This window comes from Anarhichas minor, unplaced genomic scaffold (assembly GCF_050575085.1).
Source record: "Anarhichas minor isolate MPS153535 unplaced genomic scaffold, ASM5057508v1 ptg000010l, whole genome shotgun sequence".
NCBI classification, from domain to species: Eukaryota; Metazoa; Chordata; class Actinopteri; order Perciformes; family Anarhichadidae; genus Anarhichas; species Anarhichas minor.
Genome location: NW_027466456.1, coordinates 12795408 through 12822543, shown reverse-complemented (window position 1 = coordinate 12822543; position 27136 = coordinate 12795408). Strand labels below are relative to the sequence as shown.

The 27136-nt window shown below is 41.4% G+C and overlaps 1 protein-coding gene across 3 annotated transcripts in view; it reads left to right on the top strand.

The window, feature by feature from the left end:
* rabgap1l (RAB GTPase activating protein 1-like) overlaps positions 1–27136 on the top strand; it is a 102169-nt gene that overhangs the window by 53759 nt on the left and 21274 nt on the right. For 2 of the 3 annotated variants that reach the window (XM_076088238.1, XM_076088237.1), the window contains exons 14-18: positions 8061–8174; positions 15566–15640; positions 17234–17359; positions 19265–19408; positions 23985–24026. In XM_076088238.1, coding sequence (XP_075944353.1) covers positions 8061–8174; positions 15566–15640; positions 17234–17359; positions 19265–19408; positions 23985–24026 — 501 coding nt within the window. Of the gene's footprint in view, positions 1–8060; positions 8175–15565; positions 15641–17233; positions 17360–19264; positions 19409–23984; positions 24027–25702; positions 25734–27136 lie in introns of those variants that run through there. The other variant, XM_076088240.1, reaches the window with a different exon arrangement.

The window sequence follows — 27136 nt, the reverse complement described above, 5'->3', positions numbered from 1 at the left end:
CTGCCAGGGTGAGAACTTATTGAGCCTGAGAATAGGATCAATAATTGGGTTTGACAGTGTATGGAGATAAGTAACACATAAACAGTAGAGTAACGATTTCTCTCTTCAGCTTCAGGAGTGTTTTACTATGAAACCTGCTGTGAAACCTGCCTCAAGATATTTTTCTACACGGACAATAGTACGATTCAGGAAAGAAAAACTGAATTTGAATGGGATAAGAATTCTAAAATTAGGAACGTTTACACAAAACATTGTCGCTAAGTTGCTTTAGTCCAGAAAGCTGTTCTGGTTTAACACGGCCGTGACCCATTCCTCCCTTGTCCTTCAGCAGAGAGCATCAGCCTCTCGTTGTTGGATTTACAGCTATTTGTTTTTGGTTGTCCAGATATATATTCAACTAAATATAGCATTGATATTGACCCAGTAAATTATGCTCATTTCAATCATTTGCAGCTTCTAACCCTGCTTATTCCAATTTCACCTAACCTTGCTTTGACCTTCTTTTTACGTATGTTGGGACATTTTAGATGTTTCAACGAATACATTTAGGGATAGACGGTATAGATAAAATCCTCCATAGGGCTAACAAATTCAAACTTGACATGTCCAAATAAATATCCATCTGTCGGTGGTCAGAGACAGTGTCTTACCCTTCAGTATAGTCGTAATATGTTCCTGTGTAGTGTCATACAACTACACTAACACTCTTGAGAAGAAAGTCAGACGAGGTTGCGTTGCTCCACTCATTCATGGAGCTTCTGTTGCGTCACTTGGTTGACAAGTTAGCAGTTTTGTTATTGTTGTGGTATAGATATGTTAAAGGGTTCACTATGGTATAAACAGTGTGGCAATATCTCACGCTATATATACAGTGTTGTCATATCAGTCATCTGTTGTGTGAACAATCACACCATTGGATTAATTAGTGACACACACACACACACACATCTCTCCAGGTATGAACCGTGTTATCTTATCCAGTCATGTATGTTTCCCTTCAAATGGCAGTTGCTGGAGTTTTGAAGTAAAACATTTAGGTTTTGTCTGTAGCTTTGCTCCCTCTGTAATTATTCTGTAAACACAGTTTGACTTTGTACCCAGCAATCTGTCTTCATGTTTGCCTCCAGCGGTTTAACGCTAGCAGCATCCTCTCTGATTGGCTGGGCTGTCACTTTAGGACTTAGTGGGCTCTGAGTGTTCAGCTGTCTGAACCCAGCGTATTTCGCTGCCACCTCATCGGTTTAGCAAAGCATGGCTGCCTCTCTGTCGAGGGGCTCACCAGCCAGCACCCTTGGGCCCCTTCCACACCCGGGAATTACATAACACTGTCAGAAGAGAAGGGTAACTTGAGAGCTCACTGCTCTCTCTCTCTCTCTCTCTCTCTCTCTCTCTCTCTCTCTCTCTCTCTCTCTCTCTCTCTCTCTCTCTCTCTCTCTCTCTCTCTCTCTCTCTCTCTCTCTCTCTCTCTCTCTCTCTCTCTCTAAAAGAGGAGAAGGATAGAGCTGCTTCTAAGATTCTACATTTGCATTTTGAGCATTTAACTACCACTTTTATTCAGAGAGACTATGTGAAATAGAGAAATAATGTGAAAGCAGGTAGGTGGCTCATTATCTTTCTCGAGGACATTTTGACAGGATTCAGTGCTGATGATCAACGGACTGACTCATGCTTTTAAAGCAAAAAATGTAGCAGTGTGGTAAAGCACGCATAAGTGTGGGCATTATTTTTATGACGTTACTCCACTTTGTGCGTCACATGTCTCATGTTTAAAAATTACCAGTGTGGGTTGCAAGTCTCAGATCAGCCTTGATGACTTTTTCCCCTATTTAGAGACAGACTTGCTGAGTCCTGATACTGTGTCACAGAATCCTGAAGTAGTGGATCTGGTGTAGGTACAGCACGCCCTGTATTCTTTCAGTGGAAAAGCTCGACTAGTCTACCTGATACTGTGGACACTCGGATCAGGGCAGCATGACTAGACCTCAAATTAATGACCAGTGGCCCTGAAGGTACCCTGGTTTCATCTTTCCTTCCTCTAGACAGGAGGAAGCTGACAGAGCCTAATAGCCAGAAAGGTAAACACTAAGTGGACAGAGGACTTAACCTGTCGGCTGTAGGAGCACACTTGACATGGAGTCCGGTGTCAACTCGGCTGTACCAGCTTCAGAATTAATTGTTTTTATAAAATGACAGGTGTTTGCTTGTATTGCCTTCAAGCTTAATACAAATTAAAGCACAGTTCCCAAGGCAGTGATTAACATTTAAAATGTCCCACATCAAGCAGCTGCCCTTTTATTGCTTTCCTCTGCTGGGATTGCAGCAAAACCATTTTAGTTCCAGCCATTGGAGCTTGCTCTTTCTCATATGTTGTGCAACCCACACTGGTTTCATTCATAGCCAGCATTCAATTCAGCTCATCATTATTGTATGTTTGTCTGCTATTTGTCGCCCTTCAGAATGTCCCAGAGCCAAAGGTAGTGATGTCAAATCCCACCAACCAAAGGGTATTCAATGTACAGTTTTATAAACAAATCCTCAAACTCAAAAGGCTTGAACCAGCAATTATAAAGTATTTTTCAGTACAACTTGAACTTCAGCTGTCAGACATTTAATGTCATTTCACCAGTTGACCAGTGTGGTAAAAATGAATTGCTGTTGAATGTAGACGGATGTGGAGGTGAAGTGCAGTTCTAGTTAAATCAGCAGTTTTTAATTTTAGCTGCGTGTGTTAAATAGGTTACCTGTTGGTGAGGTCTGAGTAATGGACTGTCTGCCCAACAAGCCCCCAGGCTACAATTAGAGGAAGCCTCTCGTTCCCCTCTTTGTACATATCTCTCTCTCTCTCTCCTGTCTTTATCTCTCTCTCTCGCTCTGTTATCTGTCTTGATCTGTCTCTTTTCCCTCCGTGCTCTTTGCTTCTCTCACTCCTTCTCTTCGTATTTCCGTCTCCTTTTTTGTCTTTGTTTTCCGCCTTCAGTCAGTTAGTTTAAAAGCCACCAGGGGATAAATCTGACGGGTGCACACAATGCTGCAGAAAAAAAGACACCGACAAACTACACACACACACACACACACACACACACACACACACACACACACACACACGGTATGTTGGATCCAGACTGATGGTGGACACTGTTGATGGAATCCCCCTGCCTGTGCTAAGGCTTTTTTTAGAATACCTCCATATTTATTATGTCATCTCTAAAATGCTGAGAGAGTCTGTGCTGATGTGTGACATTCCTGCAGCTTATTTGTGTATGTGTGTGGGTCAGCAAAAGTTGATTGTGTGTGTTTGAATGAACTTTATTGCATTGACTTCGGTGCTTTCATGCATTGCTGCGCATGCTTGCTGACTAAAGTGCATACACACAAATATTTGTGTATAGCTCTGACTTGCACTCTATAGGCTTTCCTTCTCACTCCTGTGGAGCAGCTTACTGAAATTTGCATGTACTGGTTTTGCCAATCAGGAAGGATCCAACAATCCTTCTGTTACCGGTTGTATAAATCATCACACCGCAAACCACCATCCACTTTTCTCAGCAACTGAAAGAGCAACATGGAAACTAAGAGGATTACCTGCAGTCAAGAAAAGCCTTGTGTTCTCTTCAGATATGATGCTGCCTCTCTTAACATGGTCTTATCACAGCCACAGTTCCTCTGTCCTCTTCTTACCCCTGTCGGGAAATGGAACAATCCCATCGCTAACAGCCTTCTTGATCCCCCCCCACGGTCTGTTCCATTGATTCACTTGTGGCAGTGCTGGGAAGATATTCAGGCCGAAGATCCTTTTGATGGTGTCGATACTCGTGATGATGCTGAACTCACTGCTTCTAGCTGTGCCACACTCAATGACGACATCCAGCTCTCTCTCCTGCTCCAGAGGATGATGACCTAGTGGTGCCTTATGGTGTTGGACACTCTGTCCAAGCTGTGGCAGGATGGGTAAACATCTGTATTGGCCCCGTTAAGCCTAGAGAGCCTGTTGGAGTATGAGCGCAGACAGGGTCCCCTGACCTGGGGTCTCTATGAAGCTTGTTAAGTTGCCGGCATTCTTATGCAAGTTCACGGTTTGACAGCTGGTACTGTGAGGAGTCAGTGGGTCTGTCCCTGTTAGGCAAACTAGTATGCACATTTTCCGGGCAGGAGTGAGTGAGCAGACCTACAGCGGCTATTAGAGGGCACTCTACCCGTGCTCATGAAACGAGGGTTATAGGGTATATTCTCTTTGTTTTTGTGTCAGCAGTGTACTGCAGGGATGTTGAACTGGGGCACTGTGACGGAGAACTGATGCTGCTGATGAGGCTGCAGTTTCTCCTGAACACCTCAGCCTCCCTGCAGAGATCAAAGAGCTGCCAGCTTCAGCATTCGCATACGTTCACACTCCACATCCCCACACGGCATATAAGTCTGGTTCCAGCACGCACATAGCAAGAACAGATGTACATCAGCTCAGGTGGACCAGTTATAGAAATATAAAAATGAACTTGGAAGACACTGACGGGTAAGACTCACAGCAACTGCGTCTTTGTTAATCACAGAACAAACTTACAATGTTATTTGTCAAAGTGGGGTTTACCGAACACAATACTAGTTGGATGAAGTAGTGCTACATAACCTCTGCAGTAGAGTAGTGACTGCGGAGATGAAGCGAACATAATGATAATTTCATCCTTTTTTAAAATATTCAAAAAACAATAATAGATTCACTTTAAATAGTAGTCCAACCCGCTTACTGTTTCGTTTTGATATAGTTGTTGCTAAAGAAAATTACTACCACTATTACAATTTTTTTTCATCATGAACACTGGAACATTACAGATAAAAACCTAATTTTTAAGTTTAATAGAGAACAATGGTGCATGAAATATGTAAAGAATCACCGTCGGAGAACAGGCTGCACACTGAGATCAGAGGGCTTTAACGTCTCTGCGTGTTTTCTTTCTGCATTGAAAATGGGAGGAGAGGGGGCACATTTATAGGAGGAGACATGGAGGTGTAAGGAGAGGAGGGGAGAAAATGAAGGAGAACAGAGAAAAGAAGATGAAAGAGAAGTATCTAATGGGGAAGAAATGGAGAAAGCAGTGGTCATGCTACGATGGGAAAAGAAGCAAAAAGAGGGTAGAGTATGGAAGAAGGAAAAGGGAGGAGATGGAGAAGAGGAGGAAAGGATTCAAGGGTAGAGGGAACTATGCAGGGGGAATTAATAGAGAAAGAATGGGTTCAAGACGAGGAAGGAAGGAGCTTACGCAGAGTAGAGGACGTCCGCGCTTCATTTTTTGCGGTGTTTTTTGAGTAATGAGGCTGTTAATTAGTAGAGGCATGCATGGTTTATTAAATCAAAGTGTTTACAACTTTCACTGTCAACCAGATTCTTGCTGGTCTCAGCTGATGTTGCCATGGTAATTACGGTGTCATAAATGTGTTTGTTATTGATGGGTAGTTAACTCAAAAGGTAGTTCATTAATCATCAGTCTGTAACTCCTTTAAAAGTAATGTTTTTATTCGCGTAGTAATTAATTAAACTGTTCCTTGTGTGGATGTCCTCCACTCTCTATTTTTTTGTTAATGTTTCTCACTTAATTGAAGTTCAGTCTTCAGTCTAGTCGTGCATTTGTTTAATGAAAATAGGGAGCATTATTTTCTTGACAAGTGATTAATCATTTGGTCTATTAAACGTCAGAAAATAGGGAAAAATGTACATCACATTGTGATGTCATCAAGTTGATTTTGTCCAACCAACAGGTTTATAGCATAAAACAACACAAAGCAGCAAAATATTACTTATACGATGAATCCATTATCAAAATAGTTGCTGATTCATTTATCGCTGATCAGCTAATTGGTTCAATGACTTAATTGTTTTCGCCCTTAAATGTAGGACCACCCGAGCTCACACCTCTTGGAAACTGTCCATGGATATCTTGGATATCTTTTCAACAGAGGACAAAATATATCCAGATATATCCGTTCCATTTTTTACATTTAAATATGATTTACGTTATCGATCTTTTGTGTCCCATTTAGGACATTTGTTTAGCTTTCAGGTTAAGACAACCATGGACATGATGGGAAACAAATCCCACAGCGCTACCGTCATTCCTGAAGAGCTGCATCAGTTTTTTTTTCTTTTTTATTCTGCAGAAGAAGCACAATGTAAAACTGTTAGTTCCATTTCTAACACATAATACACAGAATGACACACCACCTCCACACTACAAATCGCATTAAAGCATTACATACAGTTGTGCCAGGAGCTTCTATCAAACCCTTTTGTGGTGTGTTTGCGTGTGTGTAGACGTGTTTTACCCGCCTTGTAGGGACATATCTGTTACACAGTCACATTGTGGGGAATCACCTTCTTTTTGGAGACAAAATGCACGTCCCCATAACGTAAATCATTGCATTTTAGGGGGAGGACTTGCGTTATAAGTGTAGGTTAAGGTTAGGCCTGTCCGTCCTTAGTGACGGACCTTTTAAAGGCCTGTTTTAAGGTTCAGACTGGGTTTTAAGGTTCATCTTATAATTAGGTTTAGGTTAGCGGTATGATAAGGGTTGGGGTCAGGCATTTAGTTAGGATCAAGTTATGCCTGTAAATAAACAATGCCACCAAAACTTTCATGATTGTACAAGCAATCGCCTGGCTAGCCTGATCCACTTCAATCCATTCAAGATCTTATCTTTTGGAGTTTCCCTGCACAAATACATGGTGGCAATGAGGGACCTCCTGACCAAGAGCTCATATGAGCATTATATGTTGCAATGTTTTACACATTACATTACATTACATTACAGTCATTTAGCAGACGCTTTTATCCAAAGCGACTTACAATAAGTGTATTCAACATCGGTTTTCGAGAGAACAACTAGTCACCAGAAGTAATAAGTGCATGTCCCTACCTCAAACAAGCATCTAAGAGCATAAACCAGAGCCAACGTACAGTGCAGAAACAAAGGAATGCAATAAGTGCCACAAGCTAATATAAAAACAATAAGTGCAATAAGCTAGTATGAATACAGTAGATGCTAGGTAAGTGCTAAGCGGAAGGGTAGGCCTTCTTGAAGAGGTGAGTTTTCAGCCTGCGCCGAAAGATGGGCAGCGACTCTGCCGTCCTGACGTCAGTGGGGAGTTCATTCCACCACTGTGGGGCCAGGACAGAAAACAGCCGCGACCGGGTCGATCGGCCGCAGGGACCTCTGAGCGACGGGGCAACCAGTCGCCCCGAGGTAGCAGAGCGAAGTGGTCGGGCCGGGGTGTAGGGCTTGACCATGGCACAAACATGCCGCAGACTGCTTCCCTTCTTCTTTTCTCTCTACTGTCCGGAAACAAGGAGAGAGGAAGGAAGCAAGAAAGATGAAATTTCTCACTCACGCACCCATTTTCTCTCTGATACACACATCAAGGCCAGGCAGGCTCAGGGTTGGTTTATCTGCAGCTTACAGTGAGTTGTTGGAGAATGCTGTGCTGCCAGTCTTCTCTCCGGGTGTGTGTGTGTGTGTGTGTGTGCGTGTGTGCGTGTGTGTGTGTGAAAAGAAAGTGAGGGGGAAATAGCAGAGTGCCTGTGTGTGTGTATACAGTATGTGTTTGTGAGTGAGAAGCGCAAAAGAAAACAAGCAGGCCTGTTTGGTATGTGTGTGTACACTGCAGTGGCTGTGGATTAGACAGCACAGACTAAGAGACTGAGGCCTGGGGAGTGCTGTTGCAGGAGGAATGGGACAAACACTAATACACACACAAACAAACCCGGTGACATAGCAGTGTGCTGCTTTGAATCATAGCTTTGGACTGATACAGTTGAAAACATTGCCTTCTTTTCTAAATAAACATTTACAGACGGAGAAAGGATATGTAAGAGCATGATCAGTGTATATCAGGGTTGTGGGTGCTCAGTTAAAAAAAGTCTTTGTTGTTTGTCATCCCATGAGTCCATTTAAACAAGTGTATAAATCAGGATTTGCAGTATCTTAACCTGCACAACCTCCAGTACACATTGTGTATCTAAATTTGGTTTTGGTGTTGTCACCCGTCTAAATCGTGTAATCCATTTGTGTTGCAGGACTCGGCTCAGGAAGGTGTCATCACCCGGGACATTCACCGCACCTTCCCGGCTCACGACTACTTCAAGGACTCTGACGGAGACGGACAGGATTCACTGTACAAGATTTGCAAGGTGATCCTGAGATATGACACTGAGGGTTGTGGAGCGGCATCCGATTAGAGTAACATTAGAATATACAGTGTACTGTATGTTAACTCACTTTCTCCATGGCATCACGGAACAGAAGGCACATCTCGATACACATTCTTTCATGCTGTGTTCAAACGTTTTTGAAAACTCTCCTGCTGAGAAGCGCCGTGAGATGAGAAGCTAATTCTGAAATGTGCGCTCGACCTTGTACAGTTTGTGCCATTTCCTATGAAGCCAGCTATTAGACAAAAAATGTTTTTTTTTTTTTTTTTTGCTCCTTTTGGTCTGGCAAGGCTCAGTAGGAATTTGGCATTTCAATTTGGCTCTAGAATATATGACTGATAGTGCCCGCCTCAACATGAACCCTTCCTTCACATGACATACCGGACATACACACCACTCAGTGGAAAGGGATTCATCTCTTCTTCCAATTTTGAAAGTGGAAAAACATGGTTGCTGTTATGTAGGTGGCAGATTTCTCTCAAATGATCCACCAGAAGTAGTTTCTGAATATAAAGCCTAGTTTCAATGCTGCAGATTTGGACAGTTTTCAAGGCATCCCTTTAACGACTCTTATTAATTCACTGCCATCTACTCAGGATTGCAATGTCAATGCATTGCTTGTTATTATTTATAGGCTGTCAATAATGGTGTTCAGCCGAATATGTCTGAGGAAATTTGCACATTAGCATAGGCACGCATAAAAGTACATTTGATTTAAGGAGACGAGTGAGTTAGGGCAGTGTGTCCACCACTATAGTATTTAATAACTAAAATCCAAGTTGACAAGTGATGAAATACATGCTAAGCTCTCTGTACTGTCTTAAAGATATAACAATATAAAGATGTGATTTGATGGATAGAAGATACTCAAAGTTGCAACCAGGAAGTTTCATTATGTTCTGATTTTGGCTGTTGCCCTATAGACATAATGGTTATTGTTTCTGAGAACAAAAGTACCTTTAGAAAACTACTAATTCTACTGCAGCAGGGTCCGACAGTCGGCCCCGCTCAGCTCTGCCTCTGGTCTGTCTGAGGCGGGCTCGTTCGCTGCTGGAGACCCCACTGGAGTCTGATCTGAAGGAGTTACCTGCATGACAACTTGCATGATTTCGTTGGATCTAGCCACAATCCGACCCCTGTGGCACCGGCAAGATTTGAGAATATCTATATAGAAATGGATAATCTTCTCGCTGATGGTCTCTTTTACATATGTAGGTCATAATGAGGCATTTTTATTACATGGAGACTGTTTCATAACCAGTTAAAAGTTCCTTGTAGCAACTTTAACTGTCTGCAGACCCCTTGACCTTTTGGGGATCAGCCTGGTACCATAAAAAGCATGCAGTTGAGGCTCCTTTATATTAAAACAAATGAGAAAAATAAGGAGAGGGGCCCAGTGGACTCACATCCTGAGGTAATTACCTGTGAAGACACGAGGTCCATTTTATTCAGACGAAAGCCAAGGTCAGCACTACTGTAATGTATTAAAGCCAGTCTTGATCTCTGTCACTGTGCTCGTAAGTTGTCTGCAGCGGTGAACTCAACCAAGACAATTTATTATGCACAAGCGTCTTTGCCTTGCCCTGTACTATATCCAACCGCTCTATCACAGAGGAAAAAGATACTTGTGAAGTCAGCATGTATGATTTTAGTAAGTACCGTATTTTCCGCACTATAAGGCGCACTTAAAAGCCTTTAATTTTCTCAAAAAACGACAGTGCGCCTTGTAATCCGGAGCGCCTTATATATGGATCAATTGGTTAATTGGTTGATCCATACTGGTTGTACACGGCGCTCTGTCAAAATGTTTCAGTACGACTGGTAAACTACAAAGCCGCACCGCGGTAAACACCGGTACTGTGCTTACTCCTAATCCAACACCACTTGTGTGTATAAAGACCCCAAAATGGCACCTTTCAAGAGACGCTATTCTATTCTATGCGCCTTATAATCCGGTGCGCTTTATAGTGCGGAAAATACGGTAATAACATATAATATTAACACTTAACTGAGCTTGGGTGCAATCTCTCCGTGCTTTGAGTAGTTCTCCAAAATTGCATCTCGAGAAAATTCCTTAATAATCTTAGACAACGAAATAGCTCAGTGATGATCACTGATGATTACTGGGTAACTAAAACCGTTCTAACACCTATTGAGTTTATTCAGTAACGGCAGAGATTTGGCAGACGACTCATCAATCTGTCGAATTAACAATCAGTACTTCACTCAAGTCTGGACAGTCAGTGTTCACAGAAACCTACATGTCGATGAAACATCTTCGCTAGCCAGGCACACAAACTCATAACACACACAGTATAATTACACACAATATATTATTATTTCTTTAATCAAATAGCCTTGGGTACAAAGCCCAGCCACCAATAACATAATACATTTTCTTGTACCGAATTTGTCAAATATATACATAATGCAATAAAGTTAAGTTAAGATAAGTTTAACAACAAATTCAATTAAAAGTAAATTACACTTCTTGAACAGATCTAACATTGATTTATATACATAACTCTGGAACTACAAATCAATCTGTATATTTAATATGGACAATTTGTCCCTTCTAATCCTGGTTTACTCATTAATTTCTCCTTATCTGATCTACACTCAGTCATTCACTTTATAGTCAGCACTAGATTGAGGTTTCTGACTCTTCTAAATTGTTATTTCGTATCATCACAGACATGTGTAGTGTAGCGCAACTGTATTTTTTGCATCTATTGTCAACAGAAAACATGTCATGTCAATACTCCTTTTTTATTCAATACTGGGATTTTTTAAGGGCCCTACATAGGGGGCACATTTGGCCCTAAAATGTTCTCCTGCACACCAACAGGGATTCTTCAGATACCAATAAAGTCTACCAGATGAAAAGAAAATATTTCAGTCATCTTTCTATAATTTCTAATTAACTGTAACATCAATTAGACACTAAAAGCTTGCATTAATTGACTAATGAATAGAAACCTGTGAGGACAAAGCTAAATCCGATCAAAGGAGTGAATAGAGGGGGTACATCAAACACAAATATGGATATCCCAGAAGTGTTTTGTTTATTCATTAAAATCAAAGGTAGATTTCTCGAATGATGAAGTAGAACTTTTGCTCCTTTTTAATTTTCCTGGCGATGCAGAAGTAGAGTATGGCCGGTCAGCGCTCTGGGAGAACCTGTCAGGAAGGGTTAGCATCCGGTCTGGACCCAACTAGGTCAGTGGCGAGCCAGCCTTCATTTGTATGCAAATCCATGTAGATTTGCTGCTGATAAGGTTGGTTGGATCTTGAGGCATGAGTGGGTTACAGGCACAGAGAATCCAGGACAAAGTTTATATTCATCTTCATATCCTACTCGGTAATAAGCCCGGAGTCGTTTATTTTTTAACCTTTATTCTCCAGGGTAGGTCACCTGAGCTCCGTGTGCTCTTTGTTAGAGATGATATGCTTAATTCTCTCAATGCTCCACTCAGTCACACTTCCAGCTATCCTGTACAGCCTCAGACATCTACTGGTGGTCCCTCAGAAGGCCTGCTGAAGCGGTTCGGTGTTGACTGCCTCACTCAAGACTCTGACAGTGGGTTTTCAGGGAGAGGGGAGCGCTGGCCTTTCAGGTGGTGTGGGGATTCAAAACCTGTGACTCTCGCATTAAGAGAATTTCCGCTATATTTCCAAGGAAACAACACTTCAACAAAGGGTGGGGGGAAAAAGCAAACATCACAACGCCTCATCAACCCGGCTAATGTTGCATATCCCAGTGATCACTGAGTGCTTTCATGCACACATTATTCAGGATACTAGTTGATGTCCTGGTGACCGCCACCCGGATCGAATTGTGTATACTTGTAAATACAATCCCAGCAGGGTTTGTTAGAATAAAGATTTGCACTGCTGAATCCCTTCCTACTCTGAAGCCAACACTGACATTTGATCTACACAAAAACGAGAAAATTTCTCATCTATAGACGGTGATGTATCACAAAAATAACCGATGAAACAGACCTCAGGCTGCAAAGTCGTAACAGTCGAAACTTTCATATACTTACATGTCCCACTATCTTATTCTTAAAATAAAGGTTATGAATGTGATTCCCTGGTGGCCGACGCACAGATGATCACTAATAGTTCCATTGGTTGTTGCAGAATCAACCTATGACCTACAGTTCTCTAAGTACTATCACTTTTGTACTAATAATACCGTACACATTTGTCTAAAACGTTTTCTTATACAGAAGTACAACAATCCTGCTTATGGGTTATGAGAAACCAGGCATATAGATGGTAACAATCCATCCCTCTGAGCCTATTATCTGCTCAGGCTAACAAATTTAGATTTCACCCACCAGGACCTCCCCCATCCATCTGTCAGCATGCACTTCTCCCAGCCGAGTTGGGGACATGTGAATGCCACACTCCATCAAGCATGTCAGCTTGTAGATTACACTCCAGACAGCTCCACAAGACTTCTTCATTACCTCCACATCAAACCCCAAATTAGCTGAACAGATCAGCAGTGGAGCTCTGGATGTCCACACTCATTTTTCAAGCATGCAAAAGGGGGGATGGACTCTTTTCACCCAACGTGAGGAGGTTTGACTGCTGTTGAAGTTAATGTCCATCAAAGAGTGAGCATCCTGCCGAAATATCTGAGGAAGATATTGAACCGTCAGCGGCTGAATCATTTTGAGTGGCTCTGGATGAGAGCGGAACTAAAAACATAATATTTAAAGATGATATTGAAAGTGTGTGTTTCATTAAACTCTACTGTACAACTGCCCCTACATTTGTACAGGGAGATATGATTACATGATTATCTGTTCTAAGTTCTCTGGGTCCGTGCTCAGTTCTGGTGCTGCTGACCTCTCAAACATGTTGAGCTGCAGGGCTCCCGGTTTTGCCCACCGGCTTATATGTTAAGTAGAACTCAGGTGAGGTGGTTTACCTGCCCTGTGTGGTGCCCCACTCACCTCTGATGCCTCCCATTTATTGGACAGGCAGTGATAATGTATGTTTCTTAAGCTCTGTACAATATGTCTTGCACGGATGTTAGCAGATAAGAGTTTAAGCTGTTTGATGTGGTCGAGTGTAGGTCGAATACTTTTAGAGTTTTACCTCTCCGCTGATCCTTATTTGCACTGTGAAAAGTTCTGTGTGTTTGCTCATTAGCGTGATTGGTGGGTTGTGTCGACTACCCCCTGTTTTGAGACGGCGCCTCTCCTGAGCGCTCATCTGAAGGTTACTCTCCTTGGTCGGTCCTCCATACTTAACATACAGGACCAGCCAGGTTTCTTATATTGGACAGGCCACCTCTTCTCCTAGTACTGCAGTAGTGAGACCATTGTTTGTTGTGGCATGACTTGATCTTATTTGCCTCACTGTTCATAATCAATCAGGCTTAAACAGTGGCCGTGGATTTGGCCTTCCTACCAGCTAAGCTTTGTTCGTCAATGACATCTAATCTCTGTGGTGAGGGAGATTTTCTGTTGTTACATTGGTGCCATGATAGTGATTACAGGCATCTGATTATGTTATATATCAATGTTTGTATAACAACATGGAAACAGATGACAATGTGAAAGGGGTTGTCCACTGTGAGGAACTTACAGGGAATTGGCTACTGAATCTGCAGCTCCTCTTGGCTTTATGGAGCATTATAGTGAATTTTTATTTCATTTTTTTTACTGCCAGGCCAGCCATTTCACTGTTTTGGTTCACTCTCACAGTGTAGTTTTCGGCCGCAGCAAAGCAACTGTTGTCTGCCGAAAACACCCCAAAAAACCATCATATTCTACCACATTCTGCTGCTCTGGCTGTTGAACATAGTGAAGCATTTAGCTACTTAAAAGCCAAATATTTCCTTCAGGAGTTGGTAGAGACCAAAAACGGAGCAAACAGAGCTAATTGATAATTAAACCAATTGATAGTTTTTCTGTATGTTTAATAATTTCTCATTGACTGAACAATATCATACTTCTTGGTCACTACTGAACTTGTCCTTAAGAAAGTCTGTTTCTTAAAGTGGGCATACCATTTTGGTGTTATGTTATTAAATACAGGGACTTAGCTCAGCATTTATTGAATTGATGCCTCAGAGCGAGCGAAAAAGTGCTAGAAGAGAGAGGCTGAAACAGACAAAGAGAAAACCTGAAGACAGAGAGAGACATCCCCCGGGGGAATTCCTCTGAAGAGCAAGGAATACCGCTGGCCCTAGAAGGAAACTGCCGCTACGTCTGTCTCTGTATGTGCTGACGCTTTAGATCAATAAGGCAGATCAAATGGTGTTTGATCAAATGATTTGATCCTGACTCTGAAAAGGAAGCCGGAATTCCTGAGTATACAAAAAATATATCCATACCACGTGCTCACAAGAAACACATTTTTCATGATGAGTCAAGCATAGTTATCACTGTTCTATATCCGTGTTCGTGCTACTATAACCTATATTACACAACAATTAACTATAGCAGCATTATTGAATGCTCTAACTAGAAGTTAAACTGTTAAACCAATGGCTGAGACTCCCCCTCCCTCAACACTGGAGCCCAAGACACTAAATCCCCAAGCTTCTCCAGTTGACTTGATTATTGACTGGTGTAACTGCATCACACTGTGGTTGAACTCTGCAGCCCCGAGGTGTGAATGTGTGTAACTGTGTAAGACAAGCAGTGACAGAAAAGTATTCGGGTTGCCTCGCTGGGTAAATAATGGGCAGAGGCGGGACTAAGTCACAAGTATGTCTCAAGACTTTGCCATTAAGTCCCAAGTCAGTCTGTTTCTTTCAACTGTTGATAAGTAACGTAACATTAGTTCTTCATGGTTCTCTCCTGCAACTTGAGTGGATGTGGTCAGATTGGTTCAAACCAAATGGATCCGGGCAATTAAGTGTCAACTGGCTTGGAATGAATAGCGCTGACGTTAGGTGATTCAGGAAATGAAGGGAAAGTAATTGATCCGTGGCACACTTTCTAAATAAAATATCAAGTCAAAAGGCTCAAGTGTAAATACATTTGGAGTATTGTTCCTCACTAGTAACTTTAGCCTCCAATATTTAGCCTTAACCACTCGAGGATTTAAAGATATAATCACACTTGCATCGGTAGCGTCACATCCATGGTGATGGTATTAAGAGTCCCAGTATTAGCAGGATGTGTCATTATCACTTGTGCAAAACAATCAGCAACCAGCTTATGACTGTTGCTGATCCTGACAGTATTTTAAAGACCAATCTAGCTGCATCACACCCCAACTTCACGTCGAAGGTCACCACTGTCTGTTCCACAAAGTATTACAGTTAATGTATCCACACAAGTTGGTTTGGAAACTGTTAGAATAAGCAAACTGAATGTTTTTTTCTTTCTCTCTCAAAGGCCTACTCTGTCTACGATGAAGAAATTGGTTATTGCCAGGGTCAGTCGTTCCTTGCTGCTGTTCTGCTGCTGCATGTGAGTAAACTTCCTCCAGCCATCCACTGAGCCTGCTGTCTGATAGATGACTAGATGGATACAATACATGCATACAAACCTGGGTTCAACAAAACAACACAACGGTTTACAATATCACGCAACAATGTTATTTTGTCTACTTTCTTTACGTGCACATTCTCATCAACAACATTAGTAAAGCCTAAAACTGAATCGATTACATGTACAGAAGAACTTGCTTTCTTTTCTCTTTTCCCATGAGATGCTGGGCTGTTACCTTGATGCTACAGACTGTGTTTAAGGACAGCAGTCAAACAAATTATTACAAGATTAACATTTTAAGAGAGAAAACATGTCAGCATTGTGCTGCTGCACCTACACCTCTCTGCATCTATCGAAACCAAGTCTTTATGCCGGGTGTAATAAAGCAGAGCTGAGACAATACAAGAGAATAAATGGAGGCTGAGAGGGAGACATAAAGAACGTCTCTGGCTGACCGCTGGAATGAACACACTTCATGGCAGAATGATGTGGACGAATAGAGGGAGTGAGAGAGTGCGAGAGAAGGTAGAGCTGAAAGCATAATACAGCCATAGTGGAAAAGTAGAAGTGGTAAAGAGGTGGACAAGACATTTATTCACTGTCTCACAGATTTCATTTCAAGGTCACTGACAGACACATATATCTTACAGAACTTCTGCTCTATAAACCTGTCCCCATACACTTTAAAGTACATTGTTTCTTTTCAGTACTTTGTTCAGTGTTTATTTGTTGTTCAAAATATGTTGCATCATGTTGAACACACATTTGTATTCGGGGAAGTTATTAAAAGACAGATGGAGGAGAGACAGAGTAGTAGACACATGGAGGCGGGAGGCCTAGGTGGAGGAGGAAGTTTGGTTGAAGTCCAATTTACAAGGGCAGCAGAGGTTAAAGAGGAGGAAGACGGAGGAGGAATGGAGACGGGAAGAGAGGTCAGGAGGTGGTGGGGTGCGGATGGTGATGGAGATGGTGGGAGAGTCATTGGGGAGAGCAATGGATAGACTTGGTTAAGACGCATCATGATGTACAGAGGAAAATGGAGTGGATAAGATAGGAGGAGGAAGTTATGGAGGAGGAGGCTGTAAAAAAGAAGATGGCAGCAGTAAAAGAAAGGGAGGTTATGCAGAGGTTATATAGAGGAAGAGGAGGAAGAGGAGGGAGAAGGGAGAAGTTATAGAGGAGATGTCAGGAATATTAATGGGGGTTCAGGTTTACCTGCAGGAGCCCATTCAGCCCCAAACACATACTGTCACTCTGATTAAGTAGTGTGTGTGTGTGTGTGTGTGTGTGTTTTTACCCATATACCCACACAGAAACATACACAGTTTTAAACTGCCTCTTATCTTCATTCATCCAAGCAACACTCACATTTTGCACACACTTGCACATATTGTTGGATTATAAAATGTGTCTGTTCTTGTCTTGAAGACGGCGTGACCACCAGTTGTCATGAGGAGATTCAAACGAAATCTCATGGTTTCCATTGTTGCCACAAATGTACATTTTGAACAGTGAGTTGTTCAGAGTTTAAGTTCATGTCCCTGTAGTTTATCGTTATCCATGTGGTTTCAGATGCCAGAGGAACAGGCTTTCTGTGTGTTGGTGAAAATCATGTATGACTACGGCCTGAGAGCTCTCTACAAGAACAACTTTGAGGATCTTCACTGCAAGTTTTACCAGCTGGAGAGGCTGATGCAGGTGAGTGATGCAATGTTTTATAACATTTGAAATGTAGTGGAATGTATCGCAATGCAGTGGAAAGTAACATGACGCTGAGTAGACGACCCTGACTGGATGGACGGACGATGGAAGAATATGGGTTGAGAAGTGGGAGGGGCCGCTGGTTCTGGAAGTGTTTTTTCCCCTTACTGTATTCCCAGACAGTCAGAGAATGAAACACTAGCGAACTCAAAACGTGCTGTCAGTGCATTTGAGAATCACGGCGCTATAGTTTCCGAGTTAATCCTAAAGTCACCCGTAATTTAAGACTGAATGGATTTAAACAGATTGTGTTTTTTTGTTTTCTCAACTGCGTATTTTTTTTAAATTTCTCACGACATTTTAAGTTCAGTGATTGGATGTTTGTTGCTAAATCCACCTTGGGAGTCATAGTTGACTTCTACCTTCTTAACTCGCAGTTGTTAATCCTTTGTTCTCATAATTTAACTGGGAGAATTTCATGCTGATCTAAGCTGTTTAAATGCTTCAACTGTAAGTTACCCAATGTTGTCTATGGGACCAGGGTCTACTGAAATGGCTTCTCCTGATTTGCAACCCTATAAGGCTTCGGCTGCAAGTCACTCCCAGTTTGTTCATATCTGGGTATAGAAATTAGAAGTCTCACCAATTACTGGCAGAAATGTAAACAACTTGCCCTTTAAATCGTCGTTCCGTCAACATCATCAGTTAAAAGATGACATATCCAGCGATCGTTGCTGCACAGTCTGGTCTCAAGGACCAGTGAGTTCCACCAGATTTGATTTTCCAACATTTTTACTTTATTGTTGCTGTTTAATTGAATTAATGATTGAATGCAGGGTTTGTGCCATTACTCATACTGGTTGCCACTAAAAAGAAAAGACAGTGCAAAAAGCCTTACAAAGTGTATTAAAATACATGGAGCATGTTACCAGTGATTGCATCATCTGTGGGGGACGACATGTTTGTTGTTGCCTTGTTGACTCATTTCTGTTCACAAAATGTAATGGAATATAACAAGAATTACTTATAAAGTCTGTGTGTGTGGGTGTGTGTGTGTGACTTTCGGTCTCTGTAGACTAAACAGCCTTCTTTCTCTCTGTTGAGGCTGAGGTTTTGGTTGAGTCGCATCCCACACATCCTAACAGTCGTCTCGCATCCTAACAGTCGTCTCGCAGCATCAAGATCAACTAATTTAGCATCGACCAAATGCGCTCAATGTAAGGATGTTAGCATTGACTGCTAATTATTAGCGTACAGGTGGGAGCTCACTATCTGATCCAGTCAGGTGTCATGTGGCACGGTAAGTGTTGGCTGTGAAATTGGATCGCTATCTGGCTGATTGCATGACTCTGACACACTTTATACTGGAAAGTTCCAGCTGTCTTTTCAGGTATAAATATATATTATTTTAAAGTAAAAACAGATTAACTAGAACAAACAAATGGTGAGGAAAGAGAATAATTTGTGCAAAAAGAGAACGCATGTAGGAACCCTCATTAAATGAATGACACAGAAAAATATAATAATATTATATGTGAGTTATATGTAATATGAGTTCTGGTGCTCATACACTTTGAACATTTTATGAAACAGAATGTTAAAAAAAGGTAGAATCACTCATTCTTACAGATTTGTGATGTGACATTTTATGTCACACTTGCTTTGTATAATGTAGTATCTTTTTATTTTTATGTAGTTTGAAAAAAGTGTGCACTTTTGTTCTTGGGGCTCTCTTGAAAGAGATTACCATCTCAGTGAGATGACATGATTTAATAAAGGATGAGTAAAAATGAAATAATGTAAAATGAAACTGACAAACAGAGCCACATCCTTCTACTCTTGTAAATGCTGTTTCATCTCATAACTTTTCTCCTCCTCCTCGTCTTCTATCTGCTCCCACAGGATCAGCTTCCAGACCTGTGGTCCCACTTCCAGGAGCTGAACCTGGAGGCACACATGTACGCCTCCCAGTGGTTCCTCACCCTCTTCACTGCCAAGTTCCCCCTGTGCATGGTTTTCCACATCACTGACTTGCTGCTCTGTGAGGTATAATTTGGCTCACTGCACTACTTTGTACTGGTAGTATATGGAGAGTGATTTGGTCTACTTTGTCAGAGGGGAGGGTCAACGGTCTAGAAAGATTAGAGGAGTAGTAAGGACTTAGGACAAAAGGTCACTGAAGGAAGAGCGGCCCACGGGACGTCAATGGGAAATTAGGAATAAAACATAAATAAGTGTACATCATGCTTTCTCAATTTCTGTACGTTAGTACGTTCGTGAATGTGTGCGAGCAGCAGCGTCACTGCAATGTGTTGGTGAACTGAGCTTACAGCAGATGTGAGTTAGCTGTTAGCCCCTTAAAACATGTCAGCCTATGTTAAAAAAGGAAAGATTGACACAGTGTAGAGTTTTATTTACTGAAGTCAAAGGTAAAGCCGTGTGCTTAGTTTGTGGAGAACAGATCGCAGTGTTTAAGGATTACAATTCGAAACTCCATTACGAGACAAAACACAATGAGAAATACAAAAACTTGACTGATGCAGATATATTGATAAGTCGCTTTGGATAAAAGCGTCTGCTAAAAAATGACTAATATTACAAATGTATATTTGTTTGGATCATTATTCCTGCTGCAGATGTTTACGGTGGAGCTCATTTTAACTCCTTTATACTCTCTTGTTCAGTTTGGGTAGTTAGGAAAGGTTTGAAAAATGATAATGTGCAAAGTAACTAGTAACTAAAGCTGCCAGACAAATGTAGTGGAGTTAAAAGTATTTCCCTCTGAAATGTAGTGGAAGTACAAAATTTAATAAAATAGAGTAATAGAGTAAATAAAGTACAGTACTTAAGCAAATATACTGAGTTACATTCCACCACTGATCATAACATTTAGTCTTACCACTCACAGCTTATCAAAACCATACAATTTACTGCTTCTAATAACGAGGTGGAATAATATAGAGCAGGATATTGAGTTCAGTCTATTGGTCCGGCCCTCCACAACAGTCCCTGTTTCTCATGTGGTCCCTTGGGGAAAATAATTGCCCACCCCTGCTCTGCACTCTACTGACCAGCTTTGGTTTGATCTAATATCTTACAAATGTAATCAATAGAGATGCGCTGATCAGGCTTTGAAGGGCAGATACCATCATCGATTTAGTGTCATTAGGACCACGTCACCCGACAGCAATCACCGCTTCTTGTTCTAAAACATTTTACAGAAAGCTCCTCTGAAGAGACCTTCTTACTAAAGCCACTAGTTTACCTCATGTCTGACTCACCATTTCAAAATATGATAACGATAGATTTACATTTGATCTTCTGAGTGATTCTCTGGCGTTCTGGTACCACTGTTTTAACATAAGTGCATTTCCCCTGAGACCACAGAGGAGCTTTATCAGCCAATTTTTGAAAAACCACATGAAACTCTTTTAAAACAGTGGTTGTACATGTTCCTCCATGGTCATGGCAGAATGAAGTCGCTCTCCCACTGTGTGTGTGTGTTGTAATCCAAGTTTCTCCCTACTTTGTTGACATTTTTCGGCAGGCAGCACAGGCTTTTAGTGCTTGTTCGTGCCTGTGAGCGTGGCCCCACACGCTAGCTCACAGACGTCGCTCTGGGGCTCTTACAGCAGACGGTCGTTGCAAAAGCCTAACACCCACCCCCTTTTTCCCCCCCTCATGTCAGTATGTATGAGGAGGCGTTTTAGATTTTGAAGGAAACGTGTTTCTTTTAGCACTGTTTTGTATTTTGCACTGTTAGCACCGTTAGCTTTGAGCCGCTGGATCAGCCGTCGCTATGTTGAGAGCCTTTGAGAGGCAATAGAAATGTACCCAATCTTGTATTTACCACCTTTAATCACCATCACAATGTTTACAATGCTACAGAGTAATTCACCGTAGAAATAAAATTATTCAGAATTTAAAAAAAAGAAAACACGAAATACAAACTAGTTAAAGCAAGTACTAGAATAGTAAATAAACAAAAAAACATTTCTTTTTTGGAGGAAATCCCCTGAAAAATCAATAGTTCACTCAATATATTAACATTGGAGAAACCTTGAGGGGCTTCTCTAGATCTGAACCCCTGCAATGTTTTTTTGGGTTTTGTCACTGACTGTCTGTAACAAACACTAAATTCAAGCATATGGTAATTCATAAGTACATTACATAGTACATTACCCGGTACTGTATACTCACCTACAGTACCGGGAGTATACACCTGAGTTTTTATGTCTTTGGCTGCATCATCTGATCTGCGGCCATATGATTTGCCAACTCAGGTGAAGAGTGAAACGGGGCTTTTAGATGATCACCACCAGCTGGTGAGTTAGATCAGGTGGCCGGTAAGGCTGCCAGACAGACCTGGTGAAGCCAAATGTGTAATTAGGATGTCTTAGGAGGGTCTGACTGAGGCCCTATTTGGAGGTGGAACCATGCAGCTGCGTCCTTCTGGAAAATAAGTATTCTGTTTTGAGTGTGGAAACTTAAAGTAACAAGGGGCCTAGAACAAAGCCCTGCGGAACACCGCGTCCAACATGAGCAGATGAAGAAGAGGCGTTTACCCAAACAGCAGCTTGAGTTCAAGGGCAGAATCACTCCGACCCATTTCTCCAGGTGACTCAGCAAAATAGTATAATCCACTGTATCAAATTCTGACCTTAAATGCAAAGCACAAGAACTTGTTTTCCACCACCATCACACCATTATGCGTTTTATGTCTGTGTGCAATAGAAAGAACGGTGATGGATTATTAGTGTTATTGATCGTTTTGAGTTGTTCTGAAAGTTTCATTTCATGAAACATAAAAAGTGAAATGCCCTATTTGTTTCCTCTCCTTCACATCCTCCCTCCCTCTCTGTCTTCCTATTGGCCCCAGGCAGAACAATTAAAAGTTTCCCAGGTCTTTCTCACCCAATGAGCCGCATGATGAGAATCTGCTCGTTAAACTAGAATCCTCATCTCCTGCATCTCTCTCTGTCTGCCGTCCTCGTCTTGGCTCTCTCCATCATCTTCTCCCTCTCCTTCATTGCTTTCTGTCTTTATCATCTTTCTCTTTCCTTGTTTACTGTCGCTGTCATTTCCCGCTTTGCTGACATTTGTTTAACAACTATTTTTGCTTTGTTTCCTTTCTTCTGCTGTCTTTCATTCTGTGTTTATTGACTCAATCTAATGTTCAAACAGTAGTGAGTCTATCTTTTATTTTTTCTCTTTATACAGCACTCTGTCATTGCTTCACCTCTTCACTAGCTTTACTTATTTGCTCTTTATTCTTATTTATTTGTACTTGTCGTCTTCCTTTCTGTCCTGGTCTTTCCTGCATCCCCTCTCAGTTAGTGTTCCCTTTCTCTAGCTTTTTTCTCATCCCTTTTTATTCATCACTCCCTCAGTCAGCAGTTTCCTCGATCAAGTCCCCTCAACAGTTATTTTACTCTTTACATTTCTACTACATCTTACCCAAATGTCTTTTATTATTAGTATTTGTCATTTATCATAATATTAGTTATTGTTATTTCTTTATTATCTCATTCAGCATCTCTTTACCTCATAAGTAGAAATAGTAAAACGCGACTGGAATTTTTTGTGGCTGGTGTTTTCCCACAGATCCCCAAAACACTTCTGATTGGTGGAGAGTCCCAGGCTCCAACTTGATGTCATGTGACGTTTTTTAGGTTAAATGTGGGTCACTGTAGAGTCATCGGTCATTACCTCTTTAGTATTGCCCAGCATTATTTCTAACAAAGGATTTCCCGTTTGAACTGTAAGTTGATCCTACCGCTCCACCTCTGTTTCTTAACTCTGCTCGACATGCATCTTAATGTTAGTTTGTGCTCATCGTGTAATCCTGAACCTTCACTCCTCCCTTGGCCCATTGCCCCGTCACCTTCCCCCCGTCCGTGTCATGATGTCTCCCCTCTCTGCATGTTTATCTCTCTTTCTCCCCATGAATGTGTCTCACTGGGACACACACACACACACACACACACACACACACTGTGAGATTATCCTTTGATCCTGCCTCAGCACTGTAGCACCATCTTGAGGCCCACAAAGATAGACGTGTGAAGGCAGCGCTCCGCCTCTCTTTTCTCTTCCTCCGGTTATTTTTAGAGCTGTCCAGATATTTTTAGCTCTGTGTTGCCATGTGAACTGGTTGTCACGGAGACCAAGGAGACGGGTGTTCCCATGCAGCGCTGACATCAGTTTTACATTTTCCTTCTTTCTGTGTCAAAGTCGGAAGCATTGTGTCGACAGGAGGGGAAGGAAGAAACACGCTGTCACGGCATTATTGTGCAGCGAAAACAAAATGTCTGAACACAATAATCGGGGATTCATATAGAAACATTATAGATATAATGAATAAAAGAAAGTAAACTTTTAGCTTCATCTAGTTGTAAAATATATGGCTTAAGCGATAAAGCAATAAACAATCAAAGCAAGGAAGATATTCGGTACAATACAAGCAACATACTTGACAGCATGTCAAGTTCAGTTCCTGAATAAAATCTTCAGTTCCTGAATAAAATACATTTATACTATTGAAGACGTGCCGATACACATCAACATGATAGTTTTGCTACTTCTTGTCTGAATTTAAATCTAATTCTCTTCTTTCTTCCAGGGTCTGAGCATCATCTTCAATGTAGCGCTGGCCCTGCTCAAGGTTAGTTCTCACTTTCATTCATTAATTTATCTGTTACCAGTTTTCATGTCAAAAACCCAATTTCAATCGTGTTTAGGACTGGATCCCCTTCGCTTTAAAAAAGAGAAAAATGATATATTCATTTTATTTTGTGTACCAAAGATAAACCCATGGGGCTTTAAGAAAAAAAAGGTCTTGAAATTTGTCTTTACATTAATTGCAAGTAAAACGATCAAGACGGTAGTTACGCACATATTTCCTGAGCAGTTTACTGGAGCTGTTATTAGTGAAAATGTTACCACAAAGCACTGATCAAAGTGTGGCGAAGATGATGATGCATGATTGTGCAGAAGAGGCATTGTGTATGAGGAGGTGTGTTAAGTCCTTTAGGTCTGAAGAGATTGGAAGAGAAGTGATAGTTTGTTGGCATTTCTTGCCCCCTAGTGCTCAAATCAGAAACTGCATCTGTAAGTGAGGAGGCTCATTTGTAGGTAAAGACTCAATAAGTTAAATATCGTGTTTAATCTGTTGCAGCATGTGTCACAACAGCAAGGGAAACCTTTCAATGTTTAATTTCACTATTATTTTGTAGTTTATGTTTTGAGTACTATACGAACTGGCTCTATTGTAATAATGTTTTTAATATGCACCCACACCGCCCTCAGCTAAATTTTCTAATGTATTTATACATGCACCCAAACTGATAGCATTATTTATAGCATTATATACAGTTATTGATGCATACAGGGTTTCCATGCAGTTTCCCTCAGAGGTTGATAAAGTAATGTATCATTTAGATTCAGAAAAGGCCATTTTCCATAAAAAAAAACATTGGTGGTGCAGCAAAATGGGAACATATAGGCACACACACTAAACAATATATAGACATTAAACACACAATACAAAAAAAGAGCACCTACCATTTAATTGATTTTAGTTGCACTTTCAATAAGAAACAAAACAAAGAAAACTCCAGAATGAAACGTGTTACAACAAATCAACTTATAAGTAGAGTTAAAGAAATCTAAAGAAAATATCTCCTTGAGTTTTTTAAAATGGATATATGAATTAAACGTGCATGTTGTTGCTGTCAGAGCAGAATGGTTTAGAATTACTAGTTGTGTTATCAGATCCATTTGTGGCCGGATGGATTGGTGTCTGCTTGGTCAATGGGGTCATTGATTTGATGGGACAGTGCTTGTGCAAGTCATGTTGAAACTGGTATTGTAGTCCATGTCTTTTTACTAAAATAAAATAAACAAATCATTTAGCATCATGTTTGTTTTATATTGCTTTTTTTTTACAGAATACGTTCGACATAAACTATCTTCTTCTTTTAGAAAAATAACATTTTCTTACTCATATAGCTAATGACAATCAGGCAAAACACGGGTAATATCACACTGAAGTGTAATTCTCAGGTAGAAAAAGATTTTTAGTAGTTTCCAACAGTAATCATACTATCAAGTGTTTTACTACTCACTCTTCTGCGTCACTTCCCCAAAAACATGGCTACTTATAAAACCATTTTCAACCATAATTAGATATCTTTAGATATTGTTGGTCCCCCAATCAGCTCATAAGCAATAATATGTCCAGTCAATTTATTTATTTTATTTATTAATATAAGTTTTATATTTGTCAGATCCTCAAGTATTTTGCTTCTTTACAGATGCCGATTAACAAATAGATGGCAAAAAAATCAGTAGATGGATAAATAGCCTCACGGTAAACATAAACACACCAGCATATCATTAAACAGAACTACATAAAGACTGATTAAGCCAATCCAATGTTTGCAGATTGGCTCATGATGTTTATAACAAAAGTAAATGTACTAAGTGTTTTACGTAGATATGCAGCTACACTCAGGCTTTCCACTCTAAATAAATCATCCATGGTTGGTTTTTAAAACATCCTCCTGCTCTATAGCTTAGCGATAATGTACTCTGTGTGTCAGACAGAAAGATGTGGTGCATGCGATGGTCGGGAATGGAGAACAAATGAGGATTTGAGGAGGGTGGTGGAAGGGGCTTCCACTGCCTGCCTGTCATTGGCCGGGCATGACGGCATTCTCCCCCGAGACTCCCTCCTCCATCCATCCTGTTCTCCTCTCCGCTCTCATCCCCCCTCCCTCCATCTGTGTGCAACTCCCTCCCTCTCCTGCTTAGCAGTCGCTATCCACATCACAACAGGAGCATAAGCTATAGCGTTAGCAATCTGGACCTGTTTTTTTACCATTTTTTTCCTCTTCATCTGTACCTCCCATGGATGCTTTCCTAGAGCTTCTCACCCACAGTTCTTCATTCTTTGTCTTCTCTACCTGCTATTGCTCTACCTCGCTGGCTATGCATTTCTTCAACACGCTACCTCTGTCCACCACCCAGACCTCTGCAATGGAGCCGCCCCTGTTAGCTGCTAGCCGTTAGCTGTTAGCATAACAAAGAGAAAGTGAGAGGTAGAGAAAGCGAGGAAGGCTGAGAGAGAGAAAACGAGAGAAGCCGTGGACAGGAAACACTGTGTGGTTTCTTTGCATCGCCTCACCCCAGCTGCTGGCCAGGACCATCACTCTTGATAGCACAACATACACACTTAGCCTCACAGTTGAGAGGCAGAAGTGATTTTCCATTTGAAGGAGCTGACTCCCATCTAAAGGATCTACTGACCGATACAGACCGGATGCCTGGCTGCTGCTGCTGCTGATGAAAATCTGCCGGAGGGACAGACATAGGGGTCCATGCTGGAGCTGATGACTGGACTGTGCTTTTACTGCTCTATGTGGTTTGGATCTGGTCAGACTTCAGATCAGAGGGTTATTTCAGTGAAGAGCAAAGACACAGGGAGGCTATCGTGATACACTTTCATGCATCATTGGCTTACATCTGACGCAACAAGTTCAGCATCCACTGAGCCATAAACGAACACAAATGCATCATCATCTCCTGAAGGCAGAAGAGTGCCATCCACCCATGCAAACAGACCACATCTCGTCTGCTTCTGCCTCGTCATCAGGACCGCTGGCTCAGGCTTAGACTGGGGCTCCTCAGATAAAAGGATTCATACTGTTATTTCAGGCCTTTCTGCATTTCAAAGAAAGCTAAAATCCTGCGCTTTGATGTGTCGTCTCACAC